Source organism: Xenopus laevis, chromosome 1S (assembly GCF_017654675.1).
Source record: "Xenopus laevis strain J_2021 chromosome 1S, Xenopus_laevis_v10.1, whole genome shotgun sequence".
In the NCBI taxonomy this organism is placed as follows: domain Eukaryota; kingdom Metazoa; phylum Chordata; class Amphibia; order Anura; family Pipidae; genus Xenopus; species Xenopus laevis.
The window spans coordinates 8,087,866-8,106,844 of NC_054372.1; the positions used below are offsets into that span (position 1 = coordinate 8,087,866).

The 18,979-nt window shown below is 37.6% G+C and overlaps 1 protein-coding gene across 4 annotated transcripts in view; it reads left to right on the forward strand.

The window, feature by feature from the left end:
* The window catches only part of LOC108706501 (catenin alpha-2), a 922,761-nt gene that overhangs the window by 702,355 nt on the left and 201,427 nt on the right, over positions 1-18,979 (forward strand). For all 4 annotated transcript variants that reach the window (XM_018242984.2, XM_041579365.1, XM_018242983.2 and 1 more), the window contains one exon: positions 7,344-7,496. In XM_018242984.2, the coding sequence (XP_018098473.1) occupies positions 7,344-7,496 (153 nt within the window). The remainder of the gene's footprint in view (positions 1-7,343; positions 7,497-18,979) is intronic.

Here is an 18,979-nt window from a genome sequence, read left to right on the forward strand (position 1 = left end):
ATGTGACTGAAGTGGGACATGTATTTTTACCTTCCGATTGTTCTGTTGGGGGGGGGAGTGATATCACTGCAACTTGCAGTGCAGTAGTAAATTAAGTTTATCAGAGCACAAGTCCCATGACTAGGGGCAGCTGGGGAACTGACCATATGTCTAGCCCCATGTCAGATTTCAAAATTAAATATAAAAAAATCTGTTTGTTCTTTTGAGAAACGGATTTCAGTGCAGAATTCTGCTGGAGCAGCACTATTAACTGATGCATTTTGAAGAAGAAAAAATACATGTTTTCCCTTGACTGTATCCCTTTAAAAATTAATTAATTGATTTCCATGATAGGAATGGCAATTGAATGTGCCTCATGGGTGTCCATCTGTTTGTATACATATATAAAATACCCATACCTGGGGCCAATGACCTAGGGGCATATTTATCAAGAGTCGAATTTCAAAGATAAAAATACTTCAAAATTCGACCATTAAATTAAAATACTTCAACTTCGAATATCAAATTCGAAGTTTTTTCAGTGAATTTGGGTATCGTGTGGTCGAAGTAAAATTGAACGATTAAATCCTTCGAATTGAACGATTCTAGTAGGACCCCATAGGCTAACATAGCACTTCGGCAGGTTTAATTTGGTGAAGTATTGAATACAAAGTTTTTTTTTAAAGAGACAGTACTTCGATTATCGAATGGTCGAATATTCAAACTATTTTACTTCAAATTGAATTCAAAGTCGTAGTATCCTATTCGATGGTCGGAGTATCCAAAAAATTACTTCTAATTTCTAATTTTGTTACTTCGAAAATTCCCTCGAATTCACTTTGACCCTTGATAAATCTGCCCCCTAATGTTATAAACCACTATGTCTTTTATTTTCATTTTTCCATCTTCTCAGGAGCTCAATTTGCTACTCTACATATTTGTGCATACTTTTCTTATATTTATTTTACTCAGCTTATTCTCTACAGATTTGTATTTTCACATCCTACCAGAAATAAATGGTAGCTGATGTTTTATATAACTAAAATAATTGGAATGTGACCTGAGAGAATAAATGCTTCTTTTGTCATGTCTAAACAAAAGCGTTGTGCTCAGAAATGCTCACCATAAAAACAGACTTTTTTCACTAGAGTCCAGGGGATACGGGATACCATTCCCTCATTTGTCTTCCTTGCTCTCCAGAAATCTCATGTCGGATGCATTTTATTAAAGAAAGATAAAAGGCAGTAAAAGCATTTTATAAACTTTGGGCTCAATGAGATTATGAGGATAAATCCTGGATGTCACCTTCTGTCAATAGGCAAAGTGACTTTGGTGGAGACAGAACAGTTTTTGGAACAGATATTGTTGGTTAGACTCACAGACTCAACTATGAAGCTACAGTAATTGCTATTTTTTTTAATCTAAATCTTGTACGTGCCCATTGGCCATGAGAAAGATTGTTGTTTGATAAAACTATAAATTAGACTTTATATACGTTAGCTTGTAATGCCAATGGCCTTTTGAATTTTTTTCAGCAATGTGTCCTCTCTTACCCTAGACTTTTTTTAGTAGTATGTACCATTGGGTAATCATAAATAGAAAATTGCCATTTTAAAAAATAAGGGCCGCCCCCCTGGGATCCTAGGATTAATGGCGCACACAAACAAACCATACATTAGGTCACATGAGCCAATCTTCCACACTTTTCCACCTCCTTTTACAGTTAGAGCTGCAGTATTTCTGGTCAGGTGATCACTGAGGCAGGCCATCACAAAATGGTGGTTCAAGGCAAGAGATGTAAAAAGTCAATATTTACTTAAATATATATACTTATACATATTATATACTTTAAAATGCCTTTAGTATCTTGTGCTCCTTGAACAACCACTCATAGTATGTAACCCTTACACTGGCTAGTTCCTCATTCATGACATTTTCAGCCCTGAGTTGGGAAAAGGCATTGGACTAGATCTCATTTTTCCTGAATGGGATCCCAGAGTAGGAAGATGACCATTTGAGCTGTTTTTGCTCTTTCATTACTCCAGAGGAACACTAACTGAAAGTTAGGTTCAATTCCATAATCTGTTTGCTAGAAGTATCTTAGAAGACATACGCTAGGAAAGGATAGCTATCCACTATATCCTTACTAAAGTAGAATATGCTTAATGTTGTGTGCTGCTCCTAATCTTCTGCTGAACTCCATAGAGTGAGTATTGTCTGTAGCTGGGATCTAGTCGCCACTTACCTGACTGATGGGTACAATACTCACTGATTACTTTGATGAACATCTTGTGCTCTCAGGTCATTCAGTTGAGACTCAAGGAGGCAAAATGAAGACCTCTGTGATCTGTAGGGCCCCCTATGAAGTAACAGTCTATCTAAACAATTAAAACTAGCCCTATTTATAGTAACACAGATACTGGTTTCCTAGAAGTGAATCACCATCAAGCTGTATAATCAGATGGGGGGAGAATGTTGACAGAGATAATTAAACGGTACAACAGAGAATGGAGAAATCATTGGCTTATTTAAGTCACACAGGCCCAGCACCTGTACATGAATATATTACCTATTGCTAGATAAATGACAGAAAAATAACTAAGAGGAGGTATAACTGCGGAAGAGGTAACCATGCTGTCAATATTGGTTTCTCTCAGGAATCGATACAATTAAGTCTCTTTATTAAATATCTATTACAACTTGCTCTGTGTGATTAGTACTGCTCTTCCTATAATATGCTTTTTTTCTATGCATTTGTTGACAATGCAGTTTATGGGGGGTTATTTATCAAAATCTGAGTTTATCTCATTATTTTCTGAAACATACTCTGACCAAATCCACATGGGTCTTTTCCCCTTATTTATCAATACATTTACCTCAATAATTCCAGTGCGGAAAAATATATAGTAAAAAACCTCAAATTTTTGGAGTTTTTGGCATTCAGACAATAAATAACCCCCTATATATCATAACTCTTTGAGTAGAAGATATCATATTAGCTAAGGTATTATCTTTCATTCTTCCATTGCATTTCTATATACATTAGTTCCGTACAGCTAATTTTTTCCTGCCTTCTGTTCTGAATTGGGAGCTGCTACCTCCACCTCCTGACCAGGTGGTTGCTCCAAGGTTCCCTTTTTGCCCTGCATCAAACCTGCACCTAAATTGGGGCGGAAGCAAATGTCCCCAAACTTCAAAAATATTTGTGCAATTGCAGACGATTTATGATGAAGTGTGCACACAGTTATTTTGGTGAATTGCTCACAACTACATTATGCACAGCACAGTTGTGCCAATAAGAATACCCCATTGTGCCCATAATGGAGCTGGAATTCTGGATGCTGCATTGTTTGGAAAATAACATGGTGATTATACTATAAAAGTGCACTTTGCTTAATGCTCCTAGGTAAGTGAAGGCTCCTTTTTGTGGCTGCCAAACACCTTCACCAAACTTCCAAAAAAAAAAATTGCATAATTCTGGGGGGTGGGTTATTTTGTCAGGTTATTGTGTATATGTTGTTATCATACTTGTCTGTGACATACAGTATATACAGAGTTTGTCTTGTGTAAAATAGGAAATGGAACCCTTTTGTGCTCCAAAACAGCAGGAGATGTAGCCCTTTGGGTCCCTAAAGAAGAAAACAGGAAAATGATCTTAAACTGAAAAGCAAAAGAAGCAACAGTTTTTTTATTAATTCAATTTTTTATAAATATGCAATATGTGTGAAAAGGATACATGTAATGTTTTAGAATGAATTAATTATTGTACAGGTATGGGACCTGTTATCCAGAATGCTCAGGACCTGAGGTTTTCCGGATAACGGATCTTTCCTTAAAGGGGAAGGAAAACTAGTCGGCGCAAACCCCCCAGCCCCCCTCCCGTTTGTTGCCCACCCTCCCTCCTCCCCCCTGGCCTACCCGTCCCGCTGGGCAAATGCCCCTAACTTGTTACTTACCCTTCTGTGCAGGTCCAACAAACGGGAGGGGGGTGGGGGGTTTGCGCCGACTAGGTTTCCTTCCCCCTTTAAGTGTGAATTGTGATCCCTGCAATCATTCATTAAGTATAACTAGTCATGGGGAATTGTTGTAATTTGCACATTATTTTACACCACCTCAGACATGGCATAACCATTATGATAAAAAGATGATAAAAAGGCAAGAAAATGTGGTGCAAAAAATGTATGAGAACAGCAAAGCCAATCTTTGTTTTTTACACAACATTTTTATACAAACTGCTGCTTTTTTATGTATGAATGCTACACTTGGCTAAATGATCTTCTACTGGGACACCAGGGGCCCACCCTAAAACCTTAGACCAGGGGCCCACCAAAGAACCATAGACCAGTGGCCCACTCTCAGTACTATTATTATTCTTCTCCTCACTCAACCTCTATTCTCCTAGTCTCTATTCTATCCATACTATAATCTATTATTCCATATATTTAACCTCTTTGTTCTCAAAGAAATAGAAAATAGCCATGAAATAGGCCAAATTTTTAGCAGCTCAAGGGCGCCCTGACACCTGGGCCCACCGGGAGTTTTCCTGGTATCCTGGTGGGCCAGTCCGACACTGTCTGTAAAAGTGTTCTGAAGTATAAGCTGAATTAGGTCTGCTCTTTAGGATAAGAAAAGCCTAAATTACTGGGAGGTTCCCAGTGTGTTATGCATTTATTTATTCACTTAGTGATTACAATTGCTTATGGGCAGGTTTATGGAAATTCTAAAAAACAAAATATCTTAAATGTGCACTTATTTATGAAGAAACTAAAACATTTAAAAACTTGATCACTTTTTAACATTCTATTTTCAATGGCTGTCAAAAATTCAAAAAATTCAACTTCCATTGACTTCCATTGACTTCTTCATGAACTCACCAGCTTTCACAATTTTATTTGATTTATTTGTTGGTGTTGTGCTTATGGATAAAAAAATGTTGATAACTCTTCCCCTATGTATTCCTTTTAGTCGCCATGTTCCTTACCTTTCTTGATTGTGCCTTGACAAATTTAATGTGGCCATACACCAAATGAGCGTATCTTTCCCAAACATGCCCAATGGCAGGGTGATATTGGGTAAATCCGAACGTTTGGCCCTAGGGCCAATCATTTTATATGAAGGAAATAGGTGCCGACGGGTCGTAGGAACACATTAACTAGCCAATGGAGTCCTGGATCTCAGTAAAAATCAAACCTGCCCAATCGATATCTGCCCAATTTTTGGCCTGATATTGATCGGGGAGACACATTGGAAGCCCCCACACATGGGCAGATAAGCTGCTGAATAGGTCTAAAGGACCAATATCGGCAGCTTTAATCTGCCCATATATGGTCACCGTTAGGCTTGTACATACTCAAAAGAGTAACATTTTTGGATCTTACTATGCTGGGGGTTTTTTTTTTCCCTGAACCAGTGCATTTTTTCAAAAATCAGAAAAAAGAACCTGTGATTGTAATTGAAAATACTGGGTTTTCCTTATCTTTAATAGGCCCTTTTTAATTATTTTATTGCTAATAGCAATTTATGTATCTTGAAGGACTTTTTCTACTGTGAAGCTTAATTGTTTCCTTGACTGTTGGAAATTTTGTTTACATTACCTTCCTTTGGGGTCAATTGGTTGGACTTGATGGATTTATGCTTTTTTCATGCTTAATTTCTAGAGTTGCTTAACAGTTGGATACTTGTCTTATGCCTTATACATTCACTTTTTTAATTTTATTGTAAGACATTAACAGACCCAGTAAGAAGTAGTCTGTAACATATCTTTAGGGCATTTTAGAATTAATGTTTTTGCTCTTTTTCTCTAATCCCTGGTGCTCATCTCCTTGTGACAAGTAATAAAAAGTGAAATTTGGAATTTTTTTCTTTTCGAATGCTAGTAATTATATTATAGAAGTACAAATGTCTTTGTTTATTTTTTTAATGATTGGCAGAGAAAAAACAGTAATTCGTTGAACAAATGTTGCTTATTATTTTCCTCAAACTAATTCTGTAATTTTTTTTCATGTTTAGAGAAATGAAGAAATGTAAATGCTCATTCTTAGTAATATTTCCCCAAAGCATCTGTTTTCTCATAATAAAACAGGTGCTTAATCTTCAAAGATTTGTAGTTTCTCATTATGGATATATTGTGGAGTTGAGTCTGTTAAATTCCTTCCTAAGAGCAATAGATTGGCTTAATCTTGCTCATTAATGCAGATGTGTACTTTCTTGCCCCATCTATTAGCAAGAAGCTCATTGAGTTTTCACATTTTAAGTGTTTGGATTCCTGTAAAATAAATTCTAATAGCAGCAAGCTAGTGATTTGTTTCCAGGATGGTTCTTGAGTATGGCACGAGAGTTGGCATGCTGCAGGATGAATGGCGACTTCTACTGAGCAGCATCTGGTTCAAATGAGAAGTTTTCTGACCACACATGGTTTTGCCTTTAGAAAAGCGTTGTGAGCAAATGTTTATAATTTCAACCTCATGCTGTTGAAATGTAAACATTACAGATCTGCAAGTCGATCACCTAGATGGCCACCTTGATTTTGACCATGAAGATGAATGATCTATTCTATTCCATTCTCTCTGAGCTTGTGTTGATTTATACAGAAACCTACAATAGCAGAAATTAATGGTTCATATCACCATTGAAAATAAGAAGCTTTTTTTTAACTGATATATACATTGAAAAATGCGTCTTTCTTCTTTCATCCAATGGCAAAGTGTTTTAAATCGGTGCCATCGTCATCATTCATTTTTTTTCCTTGTGCTACATTTTCATCCTGAATTTCAGCCTAATTGTGTCAAAACTGGCATAATTTTGCGACAGCGGTTAAGATTTACAAATAACATCCACAACAAAATAATTATGAAGTCTTTTTATTCTGAACCAAATAACAATCTATATTGGATATTAATTATTTTCTGCCCTATTTTTCCTAGACGCCAAGCCTAAAGGTCCATAAGGATGAAATTCTGGGTGAACTATAGGAGTAATAGTAACAAGACAGATACAGTAGGACAGATACAGTTTTTATTTAACTTAAACCATTGTCTGGAGTAATGGGAACCCTTAGCCAATATGAGTCTTAAAGCAAATAATAAATCAAGTAAATCTGACTGTTTTACCAATATATTCACCATATGGACTCATTCAAACATATTTGAAAATTTTCTTAGTATCCTCAGTATTGATCATTTCCATACATTTGTTTCTTCACCACTAGATCCTTATAATTAGATCTCAAAGGAAAAATAAAAGAACAGAAAAAGAATCAAAACTTTTTAAGATATGTTAAAAGACAGCTTAATTTTGCTGATTTCCATGTTAAATAAATTTCCCAATAAAACAATGTGTTCTTATTTTTAAACCTTGTTTCACAGCTTAGGAAGGCAGTAATGGACCATATCTCAGATTCCTTCCTGGAGACTAATGTTCCCCTGCTGGTTCTTATCGAGGCAGCAAAGAGTGGCAATGAGAAAGAGGTAAAGGAATATGCTCAAGTCTTCCGTGAGCATGCCAACAAATTGGTTGAGGTAAGCTTTGCATGTCTCTAAATATTTTACCAGTTGTATGCAATATTTCTGTTCTTTCAAAGATGGAAATAAAGTGACTTATCCAAGGCCTCAGAATGTTGACAGAGAGTCATTTAATGTGGCCATATGTTCAGTTTTTATGTGGCAGTTTTGCCAAGTTCACTGAATTGCCTGGCCATTTTGGAATGTATTGGAAACAGGGGCGTAACTACAGAGGAAGCAGACCCTGCACTTGCAGGGGGGCCCAGTAGAATAGGGGAGCCCAGTGAGGCCCTAATTAATAGCCAATTTTAATATGTCTGGGTAGAACAGGCCACCTTATCAATATTTTGGGGCCCTAAATTGAATTTGCTGTGGGGCCCAGTGACATATAGTTACGCCACTGATTGGAAAGGTGGAGGGAGACAGTTTAGATGTAATGGGGGTCATTTATAAACACTGATCAAATCTGCTCCTGGGCAGTAGCCCATGGCAACCAGATGATTGCTATCAGTGTTCAACCTGCAACTGGCTGAAAAAAAGCTAATCACTGATTGGTTGCTATTGGTTACTGCCCAGGAGCAAATTTGCCCAATGTTTATAAATAAGCCTCAATGTGTTCCTGGGTTGACAGTTATAAAGTACATAAAAGTCATTTAAGAGATCTATAAACCATATAAGATCACTTGGCCTGCAGAATTGTGCTTTTCTATAGCCATGGAACTATAAGGGGACATTGTAGGTTATGATAGATTAGAGTACATCAAATTGAATCTGACCCATTATCCCCAATAGTCCAATACACCTTTATTATTTTAATGTGGATTTTTGGTGGAAATCTAAATTAACCAATCGTATGCCCACCAGGTTTCTGAGGTTTATTTAAAAAAAGTTCTACTTTATTTAAAAGTGTTATAAGAAATATTCAGGATCTGTCAAGAGAACCTTAATTTCAAACCAGAATTATACTGCAATGAAGAATGGTACAGTTACTTGACTTACAATGAGCCTTAAGGAATAGACTTCTGAAAAAGTAATAACCAACACTGAGATCAATAGGCTTGCAATTATTTCACTTAGAGAGAAGAATAGAGAATGTATATTTGAACAGGGTCTTTCTGGAGACCACTTACGGTATAGTATCTCATACTGTTTGTTACTATATTGTTCTGCACTTATCAGCAAAAACATCTCAGACCTGTTAATCATTTGCTTTAATGATATATAAATATTTAGTATCTGTAATGAACTCCCTGTAATAGAGTTGGGAGTATCAACACTCCCCCCCCACCAAAAAAAGAAACACATATAGGAAAACATATGATTGTAGTAATCTACTGTAATTAATGTGCTTTTTTAATTAACTAGCTAAAAGTACTGCTCAATGCTGGCACTAGGGGGCACATTTACTAAAGGTCGAATTTCGAAGTGAAAAAACATCGAAATTCGACCATCAAATTGCAGTAGTATGATATTCAAAGTCAACGTTTTTTTTTGGATCAAATATGGGCATATGCGATCGAAGTAAAATCGTTCGATCGATTAAATCCTTCGATTCGAACGATTTAATCGATTTTCAAAAAAAAAAACCTTTGACTTCTAAAAACGTAGCCAAATGTTGTCTATTGGTTCTAGGAGGTCCCCATAGGCGAACATAGCTATTCGGCAGGTTTAAGGCGGCGAAGTGTCAAGTTGAAGTTTTTTAAAGAGACAGTACTTCAATTTTCAAATGGTCGAATATTCAAAGTTTTTCCAATTCAAATTGAAGTTGAAGTCGAATTTGGAGTATCCAATGGTCAAAGTACCGAAAAATTACTTCGAAATTTTTGAATTCGGAAATTCACTTTGACACTAAGTAAATGTGCCCCCCCACTGGAAGTTTATTTACATGGTTCCCCAAACCCCACTTTGTCATAGAGAAATTTGTACAATAACACTCACTGTTAATAGATATCTAATGAATACATTTATACGTTGTACTCTCACCCAGACTCCCACCCCTACCTTTGTCAGGGATTGAGTTGAACCCTATACATCCGTTCATTAGGTATGTTTTAATCAGCATCAGTACCTAAAAGGGTGAGTTGCAATCCTTAATTCAAGCTCAGATTGTCTCACATAGGGCATAGCATTATATTCTGTCTCAAAAAATTAACATCTGATGACAAAACAAACGCTAACACAATGAAGTACCAATGATCACTGTGTTTCACCAGTAGAATTCAAGCAAACTGGGATTTTGAAATCATGTGATTAGTTATATTTTGAAAAGTCTTTGAGGTGTCAACTCATATATATATTCACAAATATTAAGGATACAGTCATTTAAAGATCATCTGTTGGCAAAATATCCCCAAGCAAAGGTGTGGGCTAATAGAGCCTGCACTCCGGTTGGCGGTAACAGTAGTTTTTTTCTATAAAAATGCCCTCCACCTTCGATAAGACATTCACACTGGGAGAGAACTCTGGTTCAAGTAGCCATGTTATGGCACACGCATGCGCATAATGAGCAAATGATTCAACTTGCTCATTTTTCGCACATGCGTGATGTCAGAGGCATGTTATGGGCAAGCTCTCTGACTGACATGGCTGCTTGCCCCGGGAGCTCTCGACACGAGTGTGTGTGTCCTTGCGTTGACAGGGAGCAATTCTAAAAAAAAACTGTTACCCCTGTGTGGGCTCTATTAGCCTGAACCTTTGGTAGGGTATAATATATTTTGCCAACACATCCCCTTTAAGATCATAAAAAGCCCTGGAATATGGCAGTAGGAACAATAACAAGTTGGATGAATAATGTTAATTTCCAATAGAACTGTCTTTACATTATAATGCATCATTCAAAAGAGACACACTAAGAAGAAACCATTTGCAACATAAGCTCCCATTCCAATGAAAGTGCTTTAAATCGAACAAAGGGTAAATGCGTATTAGTTTAGAGCAACAACAAATTCAGCCGCTCAACCCCTCGCTGTCCAATAATCATCCCATAATTGATGTAATTAAGTACTGTTACTATTTTATTTCCATACTGTAAAATAGCCTCCATGCGTATCACTTGACTGCCAGTAGTATGCCATAAAAGCCACGGCAGTGTAAATTCTGACATAGAAATATAAGCTATGGTACCGACATGACACTGTTTAATAACACAGCAGTGATAGCAGTGGCATCATTAGCATGCACATCATATGTTTAAAGCAGCCCATATGGCATCAAATGCTGGTGTGTCACCATTGAAGCTGATCAATACAAACAATAAGGCATTTTCCACTCTAGGATTTACTGTATATGTGCATAGAATTAAAGTGACTTGGATTTACCCTTCTATAAATGTTCAGCTATGATTGGCTGTTTTCATATAGAAATTGGATGCAGTACATAGACACAGCCTGCGGTTTCCAGTTCCTCCGGCTACAGATATTATAGATATTTACTACAACGCAGTTTGGATTATAGGGAACTGGGTTAATACTGATGGTGGAGGTACCTCTATCAAATTGCTAGTAAAGGTTCAAGAAATGTCTACTTTTGGGCAAGGGAACCCAAATCCAATTCATTCCTCTTTCTGTACTTCAATCTGGCAGGGAATTGGCAAAGCCAGTGCTCCAGATATTGTCGAAATACATTCCCAGCAATTATCCCTCCAATACATAAAGGTCTTAATTGTAGCATTAGCATCTATAACAAATTGTCTGCCAAAAGATGCTGATACACTAGGTGCAAAAAGTCCCTGATTCATTGGCCATGCAGGCAGTCTGTGGGTAACCCAGCTGGGTACCCAACAATGGTTCGGGCTTGAACCCTCCCACCCTTGTGGTTCTTGCAGTTTTTTTATTTTTTGCAAAGATTCAGCGTCAGAGTGATGTCACTTCCGGTTCTGCTTGTTCCCCAGGTCGGAAGGTTAGTGGCCTATTGTGGGTCGGGTAGTGGGAACACGTGGGTCAAATTGCTGGTTGCAGCTATGGGTCCAAGCAGGACTATATCAGGGAACTGTTTTGTGTATATTACAGGTATGGGATCTGTTATCCAGAATGCTTGAGACTTGGGGTTTTCTGGGTAATGGATCTTCCTGTAATTTGGATTTTCATAACTTTAGTCTATTAGAAAATCACGTCAATATTAAATAAACCAAATAGGCTGGTTTAGCTTCCAGTAAGGATTAATAATATCTTAGTTGGGATCAAGTACAAGCTACTGTTTTATTATTACACAGAAAAACGAAATTCTTTTTTAAAAATTGGATTATTTGGATAAAATGGAGTCTATGGGAGATGGCCTTTCTGCTTTCAGTAATTCGCAGCTTTCTGGATAATGGGCTCCGGATAAAGAATCCCATACCTGTACACCATACTGAGCATTTGCCTGACAAATTGGGATATTGTTACACAAGCAAGTAAACAGTCTTAGTGGTCTGTTGGTTATAAGAGAAGGAAGTGTCTCACCTAATTACAAATAGGTTATAAAGCAAATCACTTAGCAGCCCTAATTATTTGACCTAGTCGACCAAAATCTCACATTATACAAAAAAAGAGTTAAATCATATAGAATTAATAAGAATTTTTTTCTTAGTTAGCATTTGTCCCATTAGCACCTGACATTTATTACCAAAGCAATTTTTAATGGGCAAGATAGGTTGAAAAAAAATTGCAGGCGTGTAGCCCTGACGAAAATAGGAAGGAGCTAAATGGATTTGTAATTATATAAACAAACCCATTTTATTTTTCAATTAAGAATGTGAAAGTTAAAATATTAGCTAGTGCAAGAGCTAACAGAGATAGCCTGGGTCAGTGCTAATAAATAAGGAAAATTAAATAAATAACTTTTTCTAAGGATGGAGTGGAGGGCAGCTAGTAGGAGTTGTGAGTAGTGATGAACGAATTTCCAGGAATTTTTTGTGGCAAAATTCTGCATTTCGCCATCTGCACATTTTTTAGCGAAAATGCGGCAAAAATCCAGATTGACAAAAAAGTCTCCAAGACAAAATTGTCTCAGAGACAAAAAAAGTTGCTATAAGAAAGAAACACCCATTGACTTTAATGCATTTGGACAAAAAAAAAACCACTGAGACCAAAAAGTGACCAAGACAAAAAATTCACCACAAGAAAAACTTAATACAATTCGAGTGATAAAAAATTGTTTACAAATTTTTCATGCATAAAAAAAAATTTGTTGACAGCCATTGACAATGTATTTGCCAATTGGTTTGCCATTTCGCCAATTTTTTCACAGTTTTGCAAAATTTTCGGTGATGCCAGATGGGACAAATTCAATCATCACTAGTTCTGAGATCTCTCCTTGATCATGAACCAATACAGAATAGAATATTTTCTCATAGATTTGGGAACCCTGGATAGATTTTTAGCTTTGAGTCACAGAAAAATCGATTTAGTCATCGAACTATAAAATAGTCTCCATTAGATATTTAAGCCTACAGAAGACTTTTTTATTCTCCTGCTAGGTGGAACAGACCTCTGTTTGTTGGGAGAGTAGATTGATCAGTAAACAAAGAGTAACTATACGGAAGACTGATATAAACAAACCCGATGCACCTCTGTACTCAACTAGAACAATGGCGCACAACCCATGGGCCCATGCCTCTAAATAGGCAATTGATGGAGGAACCATATTGGTTATAGAGTTGTGGCAAATATTTACTTGCTGTCCTAGATTAATATGGATACATTTCCCCCAGAAAAAAAATTTCATAGCAAAATGATTCTTGTTTGTATGGTTTTTGTTTCAGCTGAGATAAATGTATAGTTTTATGGTTTGTGCAGTTATAGCTATAGATTATTCTCCACCTATTTTATTTTTTTTTAAGGAGGAGATGGGTTTTACCAGTGACCGCCTTGACTTTTAGTTAACATTCCAAAGAAGTGTTTCTTGTGGTAAACTGCCACATCTCATTAAAGAATCAATACGGACAGTTTGTTTTACTCGCATCCAAATTAGTTGTTTGGCATGGCAACTAAAGTTAGATGTATGAGCTAATAAAATTAGTTGTCTGATATAATAAAATAAAAATCTAAATGAAGCCAGCCATTTAGAATAGTAATAAGCTGCATGTATTAACTGTGTCTCATGCTGAGGCAAGCCATGTCCTACCAAGGTCACAGACGAGGCGAGCTTCTTTAGCGGCTGCATATCAGAGTAGTGTAGTGATGGGTGAATCTGACCCGTTTCACTTCCCCAAAAATTTGCAAAATGGCGAAAATCCGTCAAAACGCATTGAAATCTACGGGGCGTCAAAACTATTTTTATCACCCATTGGAGTCTATGAGCGTAATTTCTGCAGCAAAGCTATGCAAAAAATGTTGCTCATCACTAAGTAATGGCAGTATGGCATGTTACACTTGCTAAGAGGGCTATAGGAATAAAACATTCTATGGTTCAAGGCTCCATGTTTTAATAGGGGTAAGGCTTATTTAGTAAAGGGACAGCTGTACGAGTGGCATGACACTTTGTAATTGAAGCAAATAGTGAAGCTAAAGGAAACCATAGCAGCCAGTGTAGGGGTTGAACAGATACCAGTTGCGGACCAGGTTTACCCTTACTCATCATTGTCACTTTCTGATGGTTTAATGCTAGAGCTAGGAGTGGAGTAGATATCAAAGATCAGTTTTACTCTTCTTGTGGCTCATTAATGTAGTTTCTATCAGTTTTTGTGATGTGGCTGAAGTTTCTGTTTTGATTGAATACTTCATACTTCCCAGGCCCAGGCCTGGATTTGGGGCAAGGCCATAAAGTCTTGGGTCTAAGGTGGCACAAAATAAAGCACAAATTGCTACCCACCCACACTTGAAGTTGGGGCTTATCCGGGGCACTAGGGACTACTCGCCCTATATCTGTGCTCCAGCTGTAGGTAAATAGGATGCACATGAGTGCGATTCAGGGGTAGGGGGCAACGGACGATGGTGGCCTCTGGATGCATGAGCAGAAATCTGAGCGTTCCCTGTATAACCCAACCTGCAGTGCAGCTCTGTGCCTTTATATGGTCACAGAACCCCTGAGTGACTTCTAATATCCTTATCATTTACATTAGGGGGTACATTATCCCTTATAATACATAAGTGATACTCAGAGTTCCCTGTATAACTCAGCCTGCAGCCTTGTGTCTTTATATGGTCACAGAACAACCCCTCAGTGACTTCTAATATCCTTATCATTTACAGTAGGGGGTACATTATCCCTTATAATACATAAGTGATACTCAGAGTTCCCTGTATAACTCAGCCTGCAGCCTTGTGTCTTTATATGGTCACAGAACAACCCCTCAGTGACTTCTAATATCCTTATCATTTACAGTAGGGGGTACATTATCCCTTATAATACATGAGTGATACTCAGAGTTCCCTGTATAACTCAGCCTGCAGCCTTGTGTCTTTATATGGTCACAGAACAACCCCTCAGTGACTTCTAATATCCTTATCATTTACAGTAGGAGGTACAATATCCCTTATAATACATAAGTGATACTCAGAGTTCCCTGTATAACTCAGCCTGCAGCCTTGTGTCTTTATATGGTCACAGAACAACCCCTCAGTGACTTCTAATATCCTTATCATTTACAGTAGGGGGTACATTATCCCTTATAATACACGAGTGATACTCAGCCTGCAGCCTTGTAAAACTTTTCAATAACTCTTGATAATCTTAAATGTTACAGATGGAGTAGGTTATACTGTAAATATTTGTATTAAGCTTTATTTAGGCTTTCTTTCCAGTTTGTAGAAATGGCATACAGTAGTATTACCTGTCGTGAGCAACAAAATTATGCTGCTTAACCTTTCTAGGGAGCCAAATTCAGAAGGCAGTTTTTGCATGCAAATTTCCAATGCAAAAAGCATTCACCCTCAATTGAACACCCCTAATTATGCAAATTTAATTATTTCCAGTCAGGGAAAATAAGCAAATGAAAGAGGGAAATATGTTCGCTTTTAGTAATTCGGAACTGCAATTGAATAGGAAGCCTTGCGTAAAACTTGTTTTTCCCTGCAAAATCAACTCGTGATGGCACATCAAAAAATGAACACGTAATTGAATGGTGCCCATATGGTTTATTTAAAAAGAAAAAAAAAAAACGGTTCCATTCACGGGCAAAGACAGAACTGTGCTGTCTATAAGGTTGTGGACTCATCAGTAGAACCAATATAGCGTGAATTATAAGTTCTTTCCCAATGCACACAATTAACTTTTTGTCAAACCAAACGACTCTGCCCTGCAATTTAACTGATTACAAAGTGTGATTCAAACTACTGTATTATTGACACAGAGACTACTGATACCTGAAATGAAATTAGCATTGCAATACTCAACTTCTTTGTTTTAAATTCATTTACATTTTATCTTTTTTATTATATGTTTCCTAAATATCATACAGGAATGGAACCTGTTATCCAGAATGCCCTGATCACAAATCTTAAGTCTACTAGAGAATCATATAAACATTAAATAAACCCAATCCAATAAGGATTAATTATATCTTAGTTGGGATCAAGTACATGGTACAGTTTTACTATTACAGAGGAAAAAGAATTTGATTGAAATTTTAATTATTTGGTTAAAATTGAGTCTATGGGAAACAGCCTTTCCTTAATTCATCTTTCTGGATCACAAGTTTCCAGATAATGGATCCCATACTGCTTTTTTGTAACATAAGGGTTCATTTAGGAGCATAATCTCTATGTGTAAAAAATGGATGTAAAATTGGACATGTATAGTGATGGGCGAATTTATTCGCCAGACGCGAATTCGCGGCGAATTTGCGCGATTCGTCGCCAGCGAATAAATTCGCGAAACGCCCGCGAAAATTCGCGGAAAAAATTCGCCGGCGTCAAAAATATTTTTTGAAAAACGGACGCCGTCGTCAAAAACGGGCGCCGGCGCCGTTTCGCGAATTTTTCGCCGTTTCGCGCAAAATTCGCAAATTTTTCGGCGAAGCGAAACGGCGCAAATTCGCCCATCACTAGACATGTATGCATAAATCAACTTGAGGGAGGCATCAATGCAAACACTTAGACCTCTCTTATCAATTGTATGAGATTGAAAACATGGAAACAAGGGAATCTTAGAATTTTCCAAGGTTTCCTTAGTGGCCTGTGTCCCTATGCAACAGTTTTGCACCAAGTGAACTGGATGCCAATGACATTATTGATGACTCCCATATTGATGCATTGGAAGTCATTAATGATGGGCGAATCTGTTTCATTCCACCAAAATTTGCCAAACACACTGAAGTCAAGGGGCTTTTTTTGCAAAAAATGTTTCAAATGGCACTACATTTTTTTAAACCACACAATTTTTTTCTTCTCAGTGAAAAGCAGTAAAATATTTTGCTCATCCCTAAGAAATAGTGCCACACCTATTAGGAAAACAACCCAGCAAGTAATCGATAAGAGCCCATTTGGCATGTTTTGGTCCAACTTTGGGTCTAATTTGGGTTCAACTCTTGCCAAATTTACTACATTCATAAATAAGCCATTTAGTTCATCTTCTCCAGAATTACAACAACATAGAGCATATTCACAATGCCCCACACAGTGTGCAAAGAAGAGGTCACAATTGGTAGTTTTTTAGTTTTCCCATTGTCCACTGCAGGGGACAATGTGTGAATAGCAACAGACTAAAACTAAAGTTTGAATATAGTGTGACCTGCATTAGGTAAAAAAGAGCTGTGGGGAAATGGGAACCGCTGCAACGTGGGTTTCTATGCCTACCTGCTACTTCTTGCCCTTTCATATTAATAAAGAACTTGCTCCTTATAGCAGATGTTGGCCTGGTCAAGTGTGAATTAATCCTTCATGGTCATTTCATGGTTGTCTACCAGCACCCACTGAATTGAATGTGAAATATATGTAGGTGGACATGGCCTGCATCAACTGAAGCACTTTTCCTTGAACAGGTATGGTAGATTTGTATACCCAGCTCTTTACTGCCCATGGAATCCTTAGCAAATATTAAAGTGCCTTCTCTGAGTGCCTGTCTCTGTAAAGAGACAATATAGCCCAAAGGGATTAGGGCCAATGTTAGGTATTCAAAAAAATTACATACTTCATCATACTAGAAAAGAAGAGCCTAAGGTTTTTTTTCTATTAGAACATCCAATCTAGATGTAATTAATAAATGTTTCTACTCGCTTTAAAACTGAATTTATCAAAGTTGAAAAAGAAAAAAGATACTCATGAGATTTGCAGATGCTGCAAAAAACCTGCCAAGTTACTGTAAGGAACCCTGGTGGTCTAGTGGTTAGCGCTTACACTGGTGGTCAAGTGGCTTTCTCCTGGGCATGCAAGGGCACCCACCATGCCTTCGACGGGGACGCCCGCCGCATGCCTCCTTCTTCTTCCAAGTCCGGTCTCCCTATGGCTAGCGCTCTGGCATGCTTTTCTGGTTTATGGGCCGGCATGATGACGTTATGCGCAATGGCGCGAGATTTAAACAGTATAAAAGGGGAATTCAAGTATCAGCACACTGCCCATTAGTAGGTTCAATTAAGCTTGTTCTTGGGTGCTTTGCTATTTCAAATCCTGATTGATCATTTGTGTTTGACCCTTGCCTGCCTGTAACTTTTCTGATTTCTCCATTCCTGATCCTTGCCTGCCTGTTAACTCCAAACTCTCCAATCCTGACCATTTGCCTGTCCACTGACTATTCTACACTCTCTAATCCTGACCCAGCCTGTCTGTCTATTCTAATCTGCTTGTGCTGGCCCGGCCTGCCTGTTCCTCGTGATGTTCTTCCTTCCAGTATACTGGTGAGACGATCATGCCCCTTTGCTCGTCCAGAACCGTTAGCTTTGCTCCTCTCTCAAATAAGACCTGGCGGCATCCATTTAGCCGAGGGCTCCTCCCGAGGTGAAAGGCGGCCGTTAAAGGCAAAAGTGAGAGCCGAGACCAGGGAGCCTAACTTGGGTTCTGGATATAGGGTGCCGAACGTGACAGTTACACAGGCTAACAGAGTGATCCATCAAAGTGCACAAATTTTGGAATGTCTCAGAAATTCAAGATTTCAAAAAAAATGTTTTGGACCTCTATAGATTCTTTGTAAATTCCAGAATTTGATTTGATCTGTGAAGGTTGGTTAGATGCATATTTAAATATTCTGCAAAAACAAAAATCAATTTAAATGATGAGCACATTTTTTTCACCAGGTTTTGCAACTAATTTCTCATTTTGCAATCTGCAGATTTTTTTTTGCAAAACTGCAGAAAAAAATTTGCTGAGAAAAAATTTCTTGTGACAAAACTGTTGCCAAGACAAAATTGTCACAGAGACAGAAAAGTCTCCTTAAGAAAAAACGGCCATTGACTTTAATGCATTTGGACAGAAAAGTCACTGAGACTAAAAACTTTGACTTTAATTCATTTGGTGTAAGCAAAAGTTTGTGTAAAAATTTGTTGCTGGAAAAACTAATTTTTGATGCCCATTGACTTCATGCATTTCACTGATTTTTTTTCACAGTTTTGCGAATTTACCAGCAAAGCTAAATGGAACAAATTTGCTCAC